General features: G+C 48.6%; 1 protein-coding gene across 1 annotated transcript in view; it reads left to right on the top strand.

The window, feature by feature from the left end:
- Nucleotides 1-15,753, top strand: part of plch2a (phospholipase C, eta 2a) — a 58,930-nt gene that overhangs the window by 29,259 nt on the left and 13,918 nt on the right. Inside the window, exons 9-16 of the mRNA XM_064297786.1 lie at nt 1,334-1,505; nt 4,579-4,686; nt 7,855-8,007; nt 13,013-13,111; nt 13,547-13,647; nt 14,334-14,422; nt 15,086-15,271; nt 15,563-15,670. Coding sequence (XP_064153856.1) covers nt 1,334-1,505; nt 4,579-4,686; nt 7,855-8,007; nt 13,013-13,111; nt 13,547-13,647; nt 14,334-14,422; nt 15,086-15,271; nt 15,563-15,670 — 1,016 coding nt within the window. The remainder of the gene's footprint in view (nt 1-1,333; nt 1,506-4,578; nt 4,687-7,854; nt 8,008-13,012; nt 13,112-13,546; nt 13,648-14,333; nt 14,423-15,085; nt 15,272-15,562; nt 15,671-15,753) is intronic.

The following is a 15,753-nucleotide window of genomic DNA, read 5'->3' as shown; positions in this document are numbered from 1 at the left end:
TCAAACTTGCTTGTCTCGAGGATATTTCTGTGCTGGCAGAGAGAGGCGTCAAGCGAGAAAAGGAAGCTGGCGCTGCAGTTCGTTAGCACGTTGCTCAGCCGCGTGTGCGCGCGCGATTCCACAGCCTCTCCTTCCTTCGCCGTTTCACAAGAGAATTTCGTAAGGAAAACACCGCTAGCGAAAGGTGATAATCCTGTCAAGGTTTGCAGGGATGTGCTTTGGGTGGCTTTTATCCCCGCGCCCGCGCTCGACGGTAACTAACGGCGACGACGTCGTCGTCGTCGGAGGCGTCTTTGCGAAGGCCGAATCCCTCTCTCTCTCTCTCGTTACACTGGCTCCAAGGTAACTGGAGCACTGAATGACGGGAAGATGAGATGTTGTTTACAGGTGGCATAGTTCTGTCCGAGTGCATCGTGAAACAAAAAAAAGTACATGATGCAATTTCCTGCCGCAATTTTTACAGCGTGAACTGGGAGTGCACTGAGGAGGCTGGAAATACGGAGGAGAAGAGGCCATTTTAGACCAATTTTAAATAAAAGAGTGTGTCAGCTGTAGTATCTTTATTCTGGTTTTATATGTCATGTTTACAGAAATGTGTTGCTAGAACAGTAGAGAGGCGTATTTTTATCTTCCCAGGATTCACTTCTTGTGTGGTTCACGAAGAGGGAAATGTGCTAGACTGTTCAACACATTAGAAAAACAATGTCTTCTATGGCTGTTTTACCAGTTTTTCTGTTCAGTGTTGTGTAGCAACGGTGCTTTAACAATAATGTGATTTTGCTATAAAAGCTCCATTGTAATTCAGACATTTTCATAAAGTTTAGCTTAAGGGAGAGGGAGAAATGTGTAATATCACCTTTATGGGTACGAGGGTAAATGGAATGAAAGTCTTTTTAAATTGCCGGAACGTCTCGCAGAAGCTGAGTGCCTGTTTTTTTTTTTTTTAAGCCAATGGGGAAAAACCCCCCAAGCGGGAAACCTTAGCAGCTGTAGTAAGCAGTATCGCCATTGTGGTGCTGAAAGTCATTGAGTGTTTTTTTAAGCCAATGGGGGAAAAAACCCCCCAAGCGGGAAACCTTAGCAGCTGTAGTAAGCAGTATCGCCATTGTGGTGCTGAAAGTAATCTAGTGTGCACTGAATACCCAGCCGGTGCTATAAAAGTAGTATGTTAAATTGGTCTGCTGTCACTGACCTGATGAAAACTGATGACATTAATCTATGAGAGGAAGTATTGATCTGAGCCGGCATGGCGTCCCTTTCATATTTATTCCGTTGTGAAAGCCCTAACGTCCGCGTGGCTAGCCCTGGATGAAGACGTGTGTGCTGTTGGCAGGTACCCGGTGATCCTGTCCATTGAGAATCACTGCAGCGTGCCCCAGCAGAAGAAGATGGCCCAGTATCTGATGGAGGTGCTGGGTGATAAGCTGGACCTGTCCACGGTCAACATGGACGAGTCCGGTCTCCTGCCCTCCCCCGAGGGCCTGAAAGGGAAGATCCTGGTCAAGGTAATAAACCGCTTTTTTCTCTTTCGGAAAAGATGGCCCAGCCACTGACCGTTCCCCTCAATTTGAAACCTGGGATATGGGCTGCAGAACGTCCTGTTCAAAAATGTAAAAAATAAATGAAAAAGGAGCTAAAATATATTAGTAAGATTAATTTTTTAGTATTTTACTCAGTGGGCATGGCAAGGACGACGGCTCCCTGAAGTGGTAAAGTGGGACGGAGGGGGAGGAGTTAGACGGGCACCGAGCGAGCGGGCGGGCTGTGCTACAGGCGGGAGTCTGCGCCCCAGTCCCCAGCCGGGCGCGCGTCCTTGGCTGAATCTGGGGCAGGCGGGCGGGCAGCGGCGGCGGCTTTGACAGATTGGTCTGCGCCGGTCACGGGTCAGCGAGCGCCCCACATAGCTGCCACCAGCTCGCCGCTCTGCGTGTAACGGTCAGACGCCTTCCCGTTTTCCCGCCAAAACCCCCCATATCGTACCGCCGCCGACGCACGCGTACGGCTAACTGAGGGAGCGGGTCGTGCGGCAGGCAGTCCCACAGTTGCTAGGTGCTGGGGGGATTGGGGTGGAAGGGGTGCAGGATGCTGTAATACAGCAGGCTAACGCGCTCATGACTGAGAAGGGGGAGGGCTAAATTGGTACGATCGATGGATGTCAGTTGTTTTAACGGCTAGCTGGAGTGTGAACGTGTCCTGACATTGTGGCCTTTCCTGGGCTAGCAGGCACCGCAGGTCTCTCTCTCTCTCATCTGGCCCTAGGTCTTATTTCAGGATTAATAACAGGCACTGATGGGCCTCTCGTGGATGCATTAGCCACCCCTGCTATCCCCTCCTCTCTCTTCACCTCTGCTCCTCCTCCCACCCAACGCTAATCAGGCTCCGTCTGACCAAAATGTCTGGGTGTGTGCGACCTCCGTCATATCGCGCCCGCGCTGATGAAAATTAATTTCATTCTGTCTGTCGAGGGGGAGAGAAAAAAAAACGAAAAATTTCAAAATGCGAAACTGCTCATGGAAAATCCAGGCCAGAATATCCAAGCCAACAAATATAATTTGTTGTTCTGCTGCCCTGCTGCTGTGGAGATTAAATTGCCTGTGTGTGGGTCAATGACGGGACGTGTAAAGCGCTTTTCTGAATGTAATGTTCATACATGCACTTACTTACATTGTGCAATGCTGTGTTCCATTTGCGTCTTATTCAAGCACAACGGTGCTTATGGTGGCTTATGATTGGCTTATGAATGCCTGCAATTTAGTGAAGTGCTGCTGTACAAAACAGTTGTGTGGCGTAAGTATCCGAAGGTGTATTCAAACCACTAAAGTCTTCGTAAAAGGGTAAATGGTAAAATAGTGTACCTTATTTAAATTAAAATAATTTTCCGGGCATGATATTGTGAGGATAAATAACTATGTACTACAATGTGGTTAAGAATTATTTATATGCAGAAATTAATGCTTTGAGGCACTTTTATGAACATTTTTTAATTTCCCCAATGTCATTTGGTGCGCCCAGTATGACAACAGCATTTTTTATCCAATCCCTTGACGATATCCATGCGACAGGGTGTGATATAATGAAGACCTCTGTATTCCTCGGACTATGCAGAAAATCGCTAATTCTTTTAGCAGCGTGGATTCATTAAATGTGGAAGCCTTAGCGCATCTTAATATGGTGTTTACCCGAAAACAAAACACGAAAGCATCTGTCCTCATTATTCAGAGGCCAAGAGTCCCAAAGGCAGGAGAATCTGTTCTCTGTGGCACAGAGGTCTGTGTACCCAGTTGCAGAAATCAGCTATTTTATTTATTTCCGCTTACATAAACAAAAAAAAAAAACAAAAGTTTAATCGTACAAAAAGAAAAGTGAGTAAAATATTTTTTTAAATATGCAGATATGCTTCATGAAACCTGTTTTGTCTCAACAGTGATTCTCACGTTTCGACTTCTGCGCGGTACCTCTCTTTCGCTAACATTTATTCAGTTTCGTTATGCATTCACCGATACGCTGTGATGTAATTGTAAAGACTATCTGCGCAAACCGGAGCTCTCTGTGAACAGCCGTCATCGCCTCTCGCTTGTGCTTGTTGTTGTTGTCGTTACCGCGTTGTGGCCTGACTCGCCGACACGGATTTGCCATCCCCCCCCCCGAAGATGATTGCTGAAAAGTGGGGAAAACACGAGGATAATACAACTTTGATTTATCTCGGAGGCAGCTGATACAAGGGGGGGCCCCTGTCAGCCGGAGTATCGATTTCTGTCATTTTACCGCATCAATCAGCCGCAGTTACATCTCGCCGGATTCCCTCCGGAATGATTTCTCCTTTCCCCCGGCAGCCCGTTTAGATGCTCGCTCATTATGTGCCTGTCCATCACGGCCTTTCGTTTATTTATTTATCGGGTTATGTGGAGGGAATGATGGGGAAATGACTATCGTAAATTGGCGTGATGAGCGGGCGCAGATTATTGATGTTCTTATGAAAGGCTCCCCGTGGTCCTTATTATAAACGTGATCTTATTTAGTGATCCGGTTCCACTGGGAACACGCTATAGTGCCCTGTAGGATCTCCACGAACTGTTCCAAGGCCTAAAATTGTTTTTTAAAAGGCAAATGTAGCCGCGACTGGATGTGTTTTTGGGGCCTGGGTTCATTCTCATTTGTGTCGCGTGAAGCTTCTTTGTGTTCCAGTGCAGTTCACACTCGGACCAGGGTGGCTGCCTGTCAGTGTGGCATCCACACTTTTCCTGCTCTGCTCCTGTAGTGAAACAGACAGTGGATACGTGTTTTAAACACCTTTCCTTTACTCCACTTTTTCTTCCACTGTTTAAATCCTGGGTTTTCAGTGGGGGTCCACTGACCCCTGGGGGTCTTTGAAGATGCAGTAGGGGGTCCCTGGCCAGACTTGATATGCAATTACTATATATAGATTTGGGAAAATATTTCAAAATATAAAACCCTTTTTAAAAAAAAATATATATAACCGATTTTACCTCATGATGGAGGTGCCCTGGATGACTTTGAGCCTGGATGGGGGTCCCTAGTTTGGTTTAAATAATTGGCAACCCGCATCCCTCTTTCCAGGGGAAGAAGCTTCCGTCCAACATTGACGAGGACGCGGAAGAGGGCGACGTGTCGGACGAGGACAGCGCGGACGAAATGGAGGACGACTGCAAGCTGATGAACGGAGATGTAAGCCCAGAACCCCCTTCACCTCGGTGTTTAACCCCCCCCCCCCAGCGCACCCCACGCTGTGAAAGATCCATACAGCAGACACACGGCACCAGGGTGCACACTCAGACACATTGAACGGGGGGGCCCGGGGACCCTGTCTCACCGCAGTCGTGTGGTCGTTTTGGTGTTTGATTGTAATTGCCTCTTTGGAATATCGGTTTATTTTTATTAAGATTGCTCTTTGATTGCGAGGCATGTTGATAAGGTCATCAGAATAAATGTCTCTGAAATAGTTTTTCCTTTTCCCTTATGAATGTTCTAAGTAACAGCATGTTTTGGCAGGCCTTGGGCAGCCACCCTGAATTAATTGCGTTTCAGTTTTTAAATATGATTGATATGTAATTGTGAATTTCTCCTGAATGGCATTTCTTTCCAGTGCAAATATGCATTGAGGCTGAAAGACAAAGTAGCTGCGGGCTACTGGAAGTTCTGGCTGTCTTTCTATGTTTGATCCTCATACTTTTGTTGTGAATCCGCAGAACTGGTTCTGTGCTGATAAAAAAAAAAAAAAAAGTTAAAAAAAGTGAGGAAGCAACATGAGAATAGTTTCACAAACTGACTGTCACAGTGAGTGGCTTCTTTGGGAATGAATGGCCTTGCTTTACCTCCGGATTGGAGAAAGGCCATCAAAGTAGTCGCAGCCCCAGGCATACAGTAGCGTGTGTGTGTGCACATGCTCATGCGTGTGTGCGCACCAGTGTATGCACACACGGCGTGTTGCCTGTCTGATGTGCTGCTCTTCTTGTACATGTGTAATTGATCGCTGCAGTCTGTTATCAGGATGTGCCTCTGGGAAGCCACAGATCCTCCTGCCCTGTAATACAATGCTTGCTCATTCTATTTGTCTCACAGCCTGTTGTGTGGGTGCTGCTGTACACGCTCTCACCCCTTTTATCCCTCTCTGTCTGTCTCACTCTCTCTTTCTGTCCATCTCCTGTCTCTCTCTCTCTCGCTCTCATTCTCGCTCTCTCTCTCTCTCTCTGATGTGATGTCATTCGCTTAATATGAAGTGGAAGGTACTGTGTAACAAGATCATTTTGGAAACGTCTTATGCATAAAACCCAGTCAAAAGCGGTCCCATAAACAAACACATTCAGCCTTTTGACGACATCCAAAGCCAGTATTGAGATGCGTGTCCAAAGCCCAGATGAAAGTAAAGCATTTATTTTATTTTGGTCACCTTGAGAAGGGGGAGGAGGGAAAAAAATTGGAAAAAAATACTGCCTGCCAGAATAAGAAGCCATGTCAATTTTCTCTGACTTCTCTGAGCTGAGGGATGGAAAGACGCCTCAATACTGGCTCAGTGCCATTTTCAAACATTGCCATGTCCCACAGGTACCGAGCGGGGCCCAGAGTGTGAGGGAAAGGTTCAGAACCTCACCCGCTGCTGATGGAAAAGGGTCAACAGCAAGAGGCACCCGCGCGATCCGATTTATAATTCTGGATTTCAGTGAATTTGGCTTTAGACATCGACATCAAATGAAATCTGCTTGGTGGGAGGTTAGAGCAGTAACAAACACAAAGGAACAAATCGAGACTCTGAACACGTATGGTTAATTTGAAGGAAACGATGATACAAAGGCTTTTCTGTAATAAGATTACAAGATAATTATATCTTTAGGTCGTTGCATTTGCTCTCCAAAGTTCGCTTTGCGGTTTCTCCGTCGGGTAGATTATTAAAATTCATCGTCTCCGCACACTTGCGGCAGTGTGACACTGACGGATTTACTCGTGTTTTTTTCCCCCTCTTTGTATCTGGGTGATCTCTGCCTCAGAGAGCGGAGGTGTCGAGCGCACCTCTTAGACTAGCATCTATGAAGTAAAAAAAAAAAGAAAAAAAAAGTTCCCGTGTTGACGCGCGCACATCTCGTTCCTATTTGTGCACCTCCTGTTAACGCAGGAATGTTGACTTGTGCCGGCGAGAACTGCGCGGGGATTATCAAGCTGAGAAATGCTTACCCTGGTGCGGAGACCTGACGGATGATGTGATGTCGAGCAGAGCGAAGAAGGCCCGTTCCCGATCGCTGGAGGAAACGATCCGTTTAATTGATTAATGCGCAAATTAATGCCGTGGAATGCAGGACGAACCAAACGTGCCTCTTAACGTAGACCTGTGCAGACAGGGGGATTCTGAAACCCTTTTACCGCTCTGGTCCTAAAATGGCTGTTTCTGCACTGTGCAACCACAACGGAACCACATTAAACCGGGCACTGTACAGAGCAGAATTACGGATGAAATAATCCTTTCTTTTTTTCCCTGTGGCATTTGTGCAGAAACAGTGTCCTGACCACTCACTATCAAACCAAGTCATTGCGTTTGATTAGTCTGTGTTTAACTATGCAGGAAAAGATATACCTAAAATGACACTTTTATCGACTGCATTTTTAGCTTGGCAGATGACGCTAGTTGTTTCTATGAATTCATTCTTAGAAACTCTTGATCCGTTCCAGTGATATGGTTGTGTGTGTTATGACCTACAAAGTAATATGAATTACAGTAATTTCAGAATGTGTGTTAATCACAGCCATTTCAGAAGACCTTGCTCGCAGTGTCAGCTGTCTTTGTGGTCATTCAACACATCGTGGCACAACTTGCCTCAATGATAGGCATAATTAGACGTGCTCTAATACTCACCAAATTATTGGGCAGCACTAACAGAGTTAACGGTTCCTTCAGCACAGAACTCACTGTGCCTGCCTGCCTTTTGTTGACTGAGCTGTATTTTTTCCTCCATTGCATGAAATTCAGTGTCTCTTGGTCTGATCACCTTGCCTCGGGCTAGCCAGTGCAAACGGGCTGCTCCTTTGTGTCGGTCAGTGCTGTGATTTCTGCCCAGCCTCTCACAACTGTGTGTGTGTATGTGTGTGTTTGTATGTGTATGTGTGTGTGTGACTGTGTTTATGTGTGTGGGTGTATGTGCTTGTGTGCACGTGTACCTGTGTGTGTGTGTGTGTGTGTGTGTATATGCTCCTGTGTGTGTGTGTGTGTGTGTGCGCCTTTCTGCGTGTGTGTGCGTGTGTGTTTATGTGTGTGTGTGTATGTGTGTGTATGTGCGTGTATTTCTGTGTGTGTGTGTATGTGCTCATGTACGTGTGTGTGTGTGTGTGTGTGTCTGCCGCTCGCAGACGTCCATGAACAGAAAGCAGGTGGAGAACGTGGCCAAGAAGAAGCTGGACTCTCTGATGAAGGAGTCCAAAATCCGGGACCGGGAAGACCCAGATAGCTTCACCATCGCTGCCCTGCCCCCGTCCGGGAAGCTGCATGACCCCGCCCTCAAGGTACAGTATTCCCCTGCTTTTACCCTCCTTTCCCCATTCATCCGTCCATCTATAGCCTCTCCTAGAGTTCATATCCCTTTTTTTCTCCAGTCCTCTCTTCCTCTTGCCCTCAGTACAGTGCAGTTCTCCATTTAACCCAATGAAACACATTGCAGTAGATAATGAAATGGCGTGACTCTATAGCTCTTATAAGCCCTCACTGCAGAGGGGAAATGTGCCTTGGGCTTCATCGTCCTTCATGTGTTAGATTTTTAACGATGGACAGATCTGCTGGTGAATGAAGTCAGCGCTGCCTTAGATCCCTCACTTCAGGACCTGGTGTTTGACAGCCAATCAAATCAAATCATCGTCCCTGAGATTCCAGGCCACACATCACTGAGGTGTCATATGGCCTCGTTTTAGTCAGCGAGTCGGGGCTGCCGCCCTCACAGGCCACCGTAGTTCAGCCCCGCTAGGGGCCCCTGGCCTGGCGGTTCAGAGCAGCGGAATCGGGCGTGGGGCCCCTGGCGTTCCTTTTCCCCGCCGGTTGTTTTCGGGCTGTGACTCAGCCGCCGGTAGCTCCGCGCGGCGCTGTTGCGGAGCGGCGGGCTCGTGATGGAGCAGGCGTGTCTGTCGCTGTGGTTACTGAAGGCTTTGTTAGGGATGTGGGGTGGGGGTGGGGGTGGGGGGGGGGGGTGGATCCGGGCTGCTCTCTGTCACGTCCTGCCGGGCGCCGCGCTTCCTTTCTGCGGCCGCGTCCGTTTTTTGCGGTCGCGCTCGGCGGCCGTGCCGTGGGTGTCCTCGATGCTGACGATGCGCTCTCCCTTTTCCCCCCGCTAGCCGAAGGGCAGCCCGCTGGCGGGAGAGAGGTCTTCGGTGAGTGGCCCTGCATGACCGCGTGTGAGCTTGCTCCGCCTCAGGTCCCGTCCGCATTCCGCCATTCCCTCTGTGACTCTCCCAGACGCACGGGCTCCACTGCCATGTCCCGGTTGCATTTTTCACGATCAGCCTTTCCTCCCCTCCCCTCCGCTCATCTCTCAATGCATGGCCATTATATATTTTTTTGTTGCTGGATACAGATGTGAACATGGCATCCAGATTAGCACGTCAGTAACGCACGGCATGAAAATACGATCCTCTATTAAGTACTGAAATAATCATTCATAGCTGTCTCGCCCTTAGTGATGCTCGCACCATCGCGCTCATTCTGTTCTGTGTTCCTCTGTTTGCGCTGCATTATTGATGAAGGAAAGCGGTTATGGCCGCTTCATCCTGTCAGATGACCGGAGCGTCTCCGCTGGGTTCCCTGCATTTTGAGATGGGTGTAGACGGGGGTGCAAAGCCTGCCGTTGAAAACACATCCCATGTCCTGTCAGGTGTGAGAGTGTGTTTTTACCTTAAAAGCAGGGGATGTACCAACCATGTGAGGAGTTGGGATATTGACAGACATGATTAGGCTCAAATTGATCCTGACAGTTAGAACTGCTCTCTGGTTATTTATAAAGATTCTTTATGTAACTGATGTAGAGGCTTTTTATTCTCCAAAAATACCAAAAAGAAAAAAAAAAAAAGATCATTCACAAAGGGGCTTTCAAAAAATGTATTTTGGATGTTGCGATGGAACCAGCTGTAATAGTACCTATTTTTACACCAATTTCAAATCACCAATTTTTCCTCATTAGTTAGTCTCAACTGCTGTCAGATGCAAATTATACAGGATTGCATTATTGCCAAATTAATTAATTTTAGCTAGCTGGAATGGTCTGTCGCCCTTTCCGGTTACGGACTAACAACAGTAAATGTATAGCGCCCCTTAGTGGCTGATTGAAGTAGTGCTGAAGAATAGGATAATTGTAATTCGTGTGTATGTGTCACGTTAGGCCACAATTGTCCTTTTTTTTAGGTACAGGAACGAGAGTCTGTACTTTTATGAACATCCACAGTGTTTATAGTGACGCATTGCCATACCACAACAGTGAGGCTAATCTGCATTATGAATGTCATTAAAAAAGCGTCTTAGTGCTCATCCCCATGTTATTAGTGCAGAAGAGGGAATTGGGGCTGCAGCCCAATTGTAATTAATATCTCCGTAGTGTTTATGAGCGGAAATGGTTCATTATCACGCGGCGCTGTGTGTCACCATCGGGTAGGAAGTACCCCTTGTACCCAACGTGTCCAAGTAAGCCGCCCAACACAGTGGACATGAAATATTAGCGTGTTGGAAGGGGGGTTGTTAATCAGTGGTAGTGTCTGCCTGTACCGGGTCGCTGGTGCTGCAGAGGGTGGTGAGTCAGTCTCAATCTTCGGAGGGCCGTGCAGCAGTCCCCCTCTCTGTAAAAAATCTGCCCAGAGGGAGACATCACCTGAACAAGTTTATTGCTGCTTTTACCTTTATGTCCCTCTGTTCTCAGGAGGTGAACTTATCAGTTATGAACTGTCTGTTGCCCAAACACACACTCCCCACACATGCACACACACACACACACACACACACTGACACATATATTCACACACACATAAGTGCACTCACAAGGATGAACATAAGTGTTTGCATACTCTCTCTCCCTCTCCCTCTCACACACACACACTCACACACTCAGACACACATATTCACACGCACACAAATGCACACACAAGGATACACACAAGTGTTTGCATACTCTCTCTCACTCTCCCTCTCACATACACACACACACACACACTCAGACACACATTCACACACACACAAACGCGCACACACAAGGATACACACAAATGTTTGCACACTCTCTCTCACTCTCCCTCTCTCACACACACACACACACACACACACACACACACACACACACACATGCACAAACACACACACACACACACACGCAAAGCACACGTACAAGCCCTTTCTGTCCGATCTGTGCCGATAGTATCAGCTAAATTGGAACATCAGTAGTGTTGGCGTGCCCCAGTCATGTGATAAGGTTCTATCAGGGTTTGCACAATGCTTTATCGAGCACACGGAGGAAACAGCCTGAGAACCGACGTGACCCCCTGTTCTAGCAGGGAATAAAAACCTCTCATTACATCCTGTCAAACAGGCCCTTCACACATCTCAAGCCTACAGTGGCTTGCCATTAAAGCATGTAATCCCCTTTCTTTCTGAAGTGGGCAGTATCTGCCTATCTGTACCAGCAGCCTTGGACTCAGATTCAGGCTGAAACTCGTGTACTTATTCTTTGTGTGTGAATCGGGGGGGGGGTTGAGGTGAGGTTTGTGGGGTAGCAGGTGGTGGGGGGGGGGGGGCTTCTTCTTTCTCTGGCTTCTTGGTGCCCCTGCTGTGAGTGATGCAGCTCTTCGTTCGCCCCCCCGCCTTGGCGTTTTGTTAGAGAGAGGATCAGAGAGAGGACCTTCGCTCTGCGTTAGCCGCAGATCACACTGCCCAGCGTACCGCCCTGACTCTCGCCCTGTGCCCCCCCGTCAGGGACGCGGGAGCAAACTGCTGCCAGTGATGCTGTCCCTGCTGCCACGCCCCCCCTGCTCCCTGTTATGGGGTGTTATTAATTAGCTGTGTATTTCATTAGAGGCATCAATTTTAAAGCGCTTTGGATAAAAGCGCTATATAAATGCAGTCCATTTACCATTAGCTCTGTCATTGGACGCTTCTCTCAGGGCTGGCCCCGCCCCTAATAAAGATATACTTTAGTGGAGAGGCATGGGGGGGGGGGGTGGTTGCTGTGAGGCGTGCATGGGCCAATAGGGGTCCTGCAGTGGGACCATTTTGATTTGGTTAACCCTGGTCCAGGATTGCCCCAGTTGAAATGGCGGATCGCGGGTGGGGGAATTTTAGCGAATGTGGTTAATGCAGCCAAATCGAAGCTTGGCGATGCAGCTATTTATTAATATTATTCATCTCAACTAGACCCATTATTTTGGTATCTCTCTGCAGATGCAATCTTTCCTTACCGGGTGAAAGTAGCAGAGCTGCTACTGGAAGCAAATGGATTTTTGAGAGGAGGTTGATTTTGATGGGGGTTGATAAGAGTTGAGATGGGAGGTTTTGCTCAGATGCCTTTGGGTATGCTGCAAGCATAAATGAGTTAAGCTCACCTTGGGTACTGAAGGAGTGGTACTGCATTTGACAGCTGTCAAAATATGTGTTTTCTCTTTAAACTGCATTTCTGTGGGGTTATGTACATACAATACACATTCACATATAATTTCATATGCAAGCATTATGTATTCTGAAATTATGCTGTTTTTAATGGATGTGTGTGTGCATTTGTATGCACACACGAAACCCACATGCATCACACATTTTCCGAGCCAATTTTCCACATGAATTAGAAAAATTGATGTCTGATAAATAAAAGAAATTGCTGCGGAAAATATATTGCGAATACATTTTCATCTCATTTGTGGATTATTAAGGCAGTGAAAGCTGATCGTATTTCTTAACGCCACTTTCTGAGCTTTTAAAACGTTAAAACTATGATTTAATTGCCTCACTTACTGGTGCCTAATTCACATTATTACTGCCGCAGTAGGACTGATTTGACATCTTCCCTCTTGGTTGACAATTTTGAGGAAAAAATGACAAATTTCTATGGTTCGGTACTAAAATACATAAATTATCAGCCGTATGGCAAATGACAAGGCCTTGCATCGCTTTAGGTCAGGCATTCCATTCTGAAGAACCAAAGCGCCCCCTAGTGCCCTAAATCATGAGTTCTTTGTTGTTCAGTTTGAAAATCGTTCTGTTATGATGTAGTTGTCCGTGGTCTGCGTTATGTGCATGTGCTTGCATTTTGATTTCAGCCTCTGATAATAAGCTTCTCGATTCTTTCAGGCTTTATTCAGACGGTCGTTAAACCAGATATCCTCTAGTGTGGTTATCTGGCATTCAGAGTCATGTCCCCGCCTGAAGCTGCCGTAAAATAAAAGGCTAGGATTTAGCGCTTGCGGTGAAGGGCGGCCGGAGCTGGTTTCAGCCGGTAGCGACCCGCTCTGCTCTGCATTGGCGGTTGCTGGAGGCTGTGCTTGTGTCTCACAGGGCAAAAGTGAGGACGGCACAGACACCGCTGATGAGGCAAACCCCAACACTAACAAGCGCGTGGGCAGGTCCTTCATGGGCAGCTTCTCCAAACGCAAGGTCAGTATTACTGCAGTCTGCACCTCCTCCTCCCTCCTGCTCCTCAATCTGCTCCAACTACTCCACCTGCAACGCTATAACACCTTCCTAAATGTGCTCCACCTCCTATGTATTTAGCACGTCCTTCTCAAATTGCTCTGCTAACACTCCTCAACCTGCACCACCTCCTCCTCAATGTGCTCCCACCACCTCCACCACCTGTGCCTCTACCACCTCCTCCTCAAACTGCTCCACCTCCTCAACTTTCTCCTCCTCCACCTGATCTGCTAGTACACCCTCCTCAACCTGCACCACCTGCTCTTCAATATGCTCCACATCCCCACCCTCGACCTTTACCACCACCACTTCCTCCACCTGCTCCTCAGTCTGCTCCATTCCCTTGTCTTCCTCTTTGGTGAACGGTATCTGCTGCCTTCCCTGCTTGTTCCCCGGCAGAAAAAGACGGCCAAGCTGAAGAAGACGTCCAGCCTGGAGGACACGGACACGGACCAGGAGAGCTCCAGCAGCGCCTCCAAAGCTCCTCTCCATCACAGCAGGTGCGATTACTGCTGTTACAGGCCCATTACAGGCCCATTACAGACCCATTACAGGCCCATTACAGACCCATTACAGGCCTGCTACACGCCATTAGTACTCCCGCACTGCAAGCCCTCTGTGTGCCTGTGGAGAAGTACAGGCAGTGTAGAGCATCGCTCCGTACTGTGTGTGTGTGTGTGCGTGTGTGTGTGTGTGTGTGTGTGTGTGCGGGGAATCAACCGAGCGCACTGCAGCCTAGAGGCTACAGTTTGGTACTGTTGCACGTGTCTGATTCCTCTCCTTATCTCCTTTGTCAGCCCAAAATGCTTTTTTATCTAATAGTTAATGAAATATGCATGCATGAAGGCTCAGCTCCTGGTCTTTGCCTGTCAGTGATCCACAGGCTGCCTGCGTTACTGCACTGAGCTCTCTGCTCGTCTGCCTGCAGTGCTGAAATCTGCACCGTTCCCCCTTAGCGCCGCTCTCACTAAATAAAGAGAGGGGAGTCAGGCTCGTGCTCCGAGTTAGACCTCCGCTGTTTGTTCAGCGTGGGGGGGGGGTCTCTGCCTGCCTTCATTAATCTTTGGCGAGTCTGACGAACAAACACACGATTCCGTATGCAGCGCCCGCGCCGCTCCTGCGTTTCTCTGCGACCGACTGCGGGAGAAATTAACCGGCTGCCTGCTCCTCCTCTGTGCTCCCGCAGGAAAAAGAAGACCATGAAGCTCTCCCGGGCCCTTTCCGACCTTGTCAAGTACACCAAGTCCGTCGGCGTGCACGACATCGAAGCACAAGGTGAGGGGGGCGGGGGGGGCGGGGGCAGTCTCACCCCTCTCCCTGGGGTGCAGAATTAGCCTCGCTGATAGTGGATATGCCTCATATGTTATTCAGTGCTGTCAGCATTGGGAAGTGGATGACGCTTGTGAGATTGCTGAGGGAGGGGGGGTACACCTCCTTGCAGGGGAGGGGAGCGGTGCGTGAGGCAGGTGGGGAAGTGTACAGGAAGTGGTGCAGGAAGTGCACGTTAGAAGGGAGGGAAGAGTGTGTCAGAGGCAGAGGGCGTTTATAGCACAGGGCAGGGTGTGTGCATCATAGGGCAGGGGGATTGTGCATTGGGGGGAAATGGAGTGTGCATTAGAGGGCAGAGTAAGTGAATGTGAGAGGTGTAAATTGGGCAGAAGTGCTGGGTGCCAGACAAGGAACTGGAACCCACGTGTCTGTATGTTCTGAACATCATCTCCTAACATACGTCAGGTTCGTATATTATGAGAACATCAATGACACCTGTATTCCCTGTGTGTGTGTGTGTGTGTATATGTGTCTGTGTGTGTGTGTCTGTGCGTGCATGTGCGCACGTGTGTGTGTATATGTGTGTGTTGTGTGTGTGTCTGTGCGTGCACGTGCGTGTGTGTGTGTGTGTATTTGTGTGTGTGTGTGCCTCTCCTCCGTGCCCCACAGCGAGTGCCTGCAGCTGGCAGGTCTCGTCCTTCAGTGAGACCAAGGCCCACCAGACCATGCAGCAGAAGCCGGCCCAGTTCATCCACTTCAACCAGCGGCAGCTCTCCCGCATTTACCCCTCCTCCTACCGCGTGGACTCCAGCAACTTCAACCCCCAGCCCTTCTGGAACTCCGGCTGCCACCTGGGTAAAAGATGGCGTCCAACGGCCAGCCCTGTCTGTGCTGGCACGGCTCAGCCCAACAGCGCTGTGTTTACGAGTCCTGTTCTAAGTTTACATGAGATTTTTTAGCATAAGAATAAATCATCAGCTTCTTTGTGTATATATGCGGAATGTAAATGATTTACATGTCTATCCTCAATTGAAGGTCTGAAATTTACAGCAAATGGCGCAGTAGATCCTAGGTTACGAGATTTAGCGTTACTGACGGTGTGCTCTCTGTGTGATGATTTTGTTCTGTTCTGTTCTGTCCGCTCAGTTGCGTTGAACTACCAGTCGGAGGGGCGCGTGCTGCAGCTGAACAGAGCCAAGTTCTACAGCAACGGGAACTGCGGCTACATCCTGAAACCCCCCTGCATGTGTGAAGGTGAGCGCGCGCGCACGCTCTGGGGCCACCTCGGAGGTCAGAGGTCAGAGGTCGCGTATGACGAGGTGCAGGTCGTCTGACAC

The sequence above is a fragment of the Anguilla rostrata genome, chromosome 11, assembly GCF_018555375.3.
Source record: "Anguilla rostrata isolate EN2019 chromosome 11, ASM1855537v3, whole genome shotgun sequence".
Lineage (NCBI taxonomy): Eukaryota > Metazoa > Chordata > Actinopteri > Anguilliformes > Anguillidae > Anguilla > Anguilla rostrata.
This window is presented reverse-complemented; position numbering and strand designations above follow the sequence as displayed.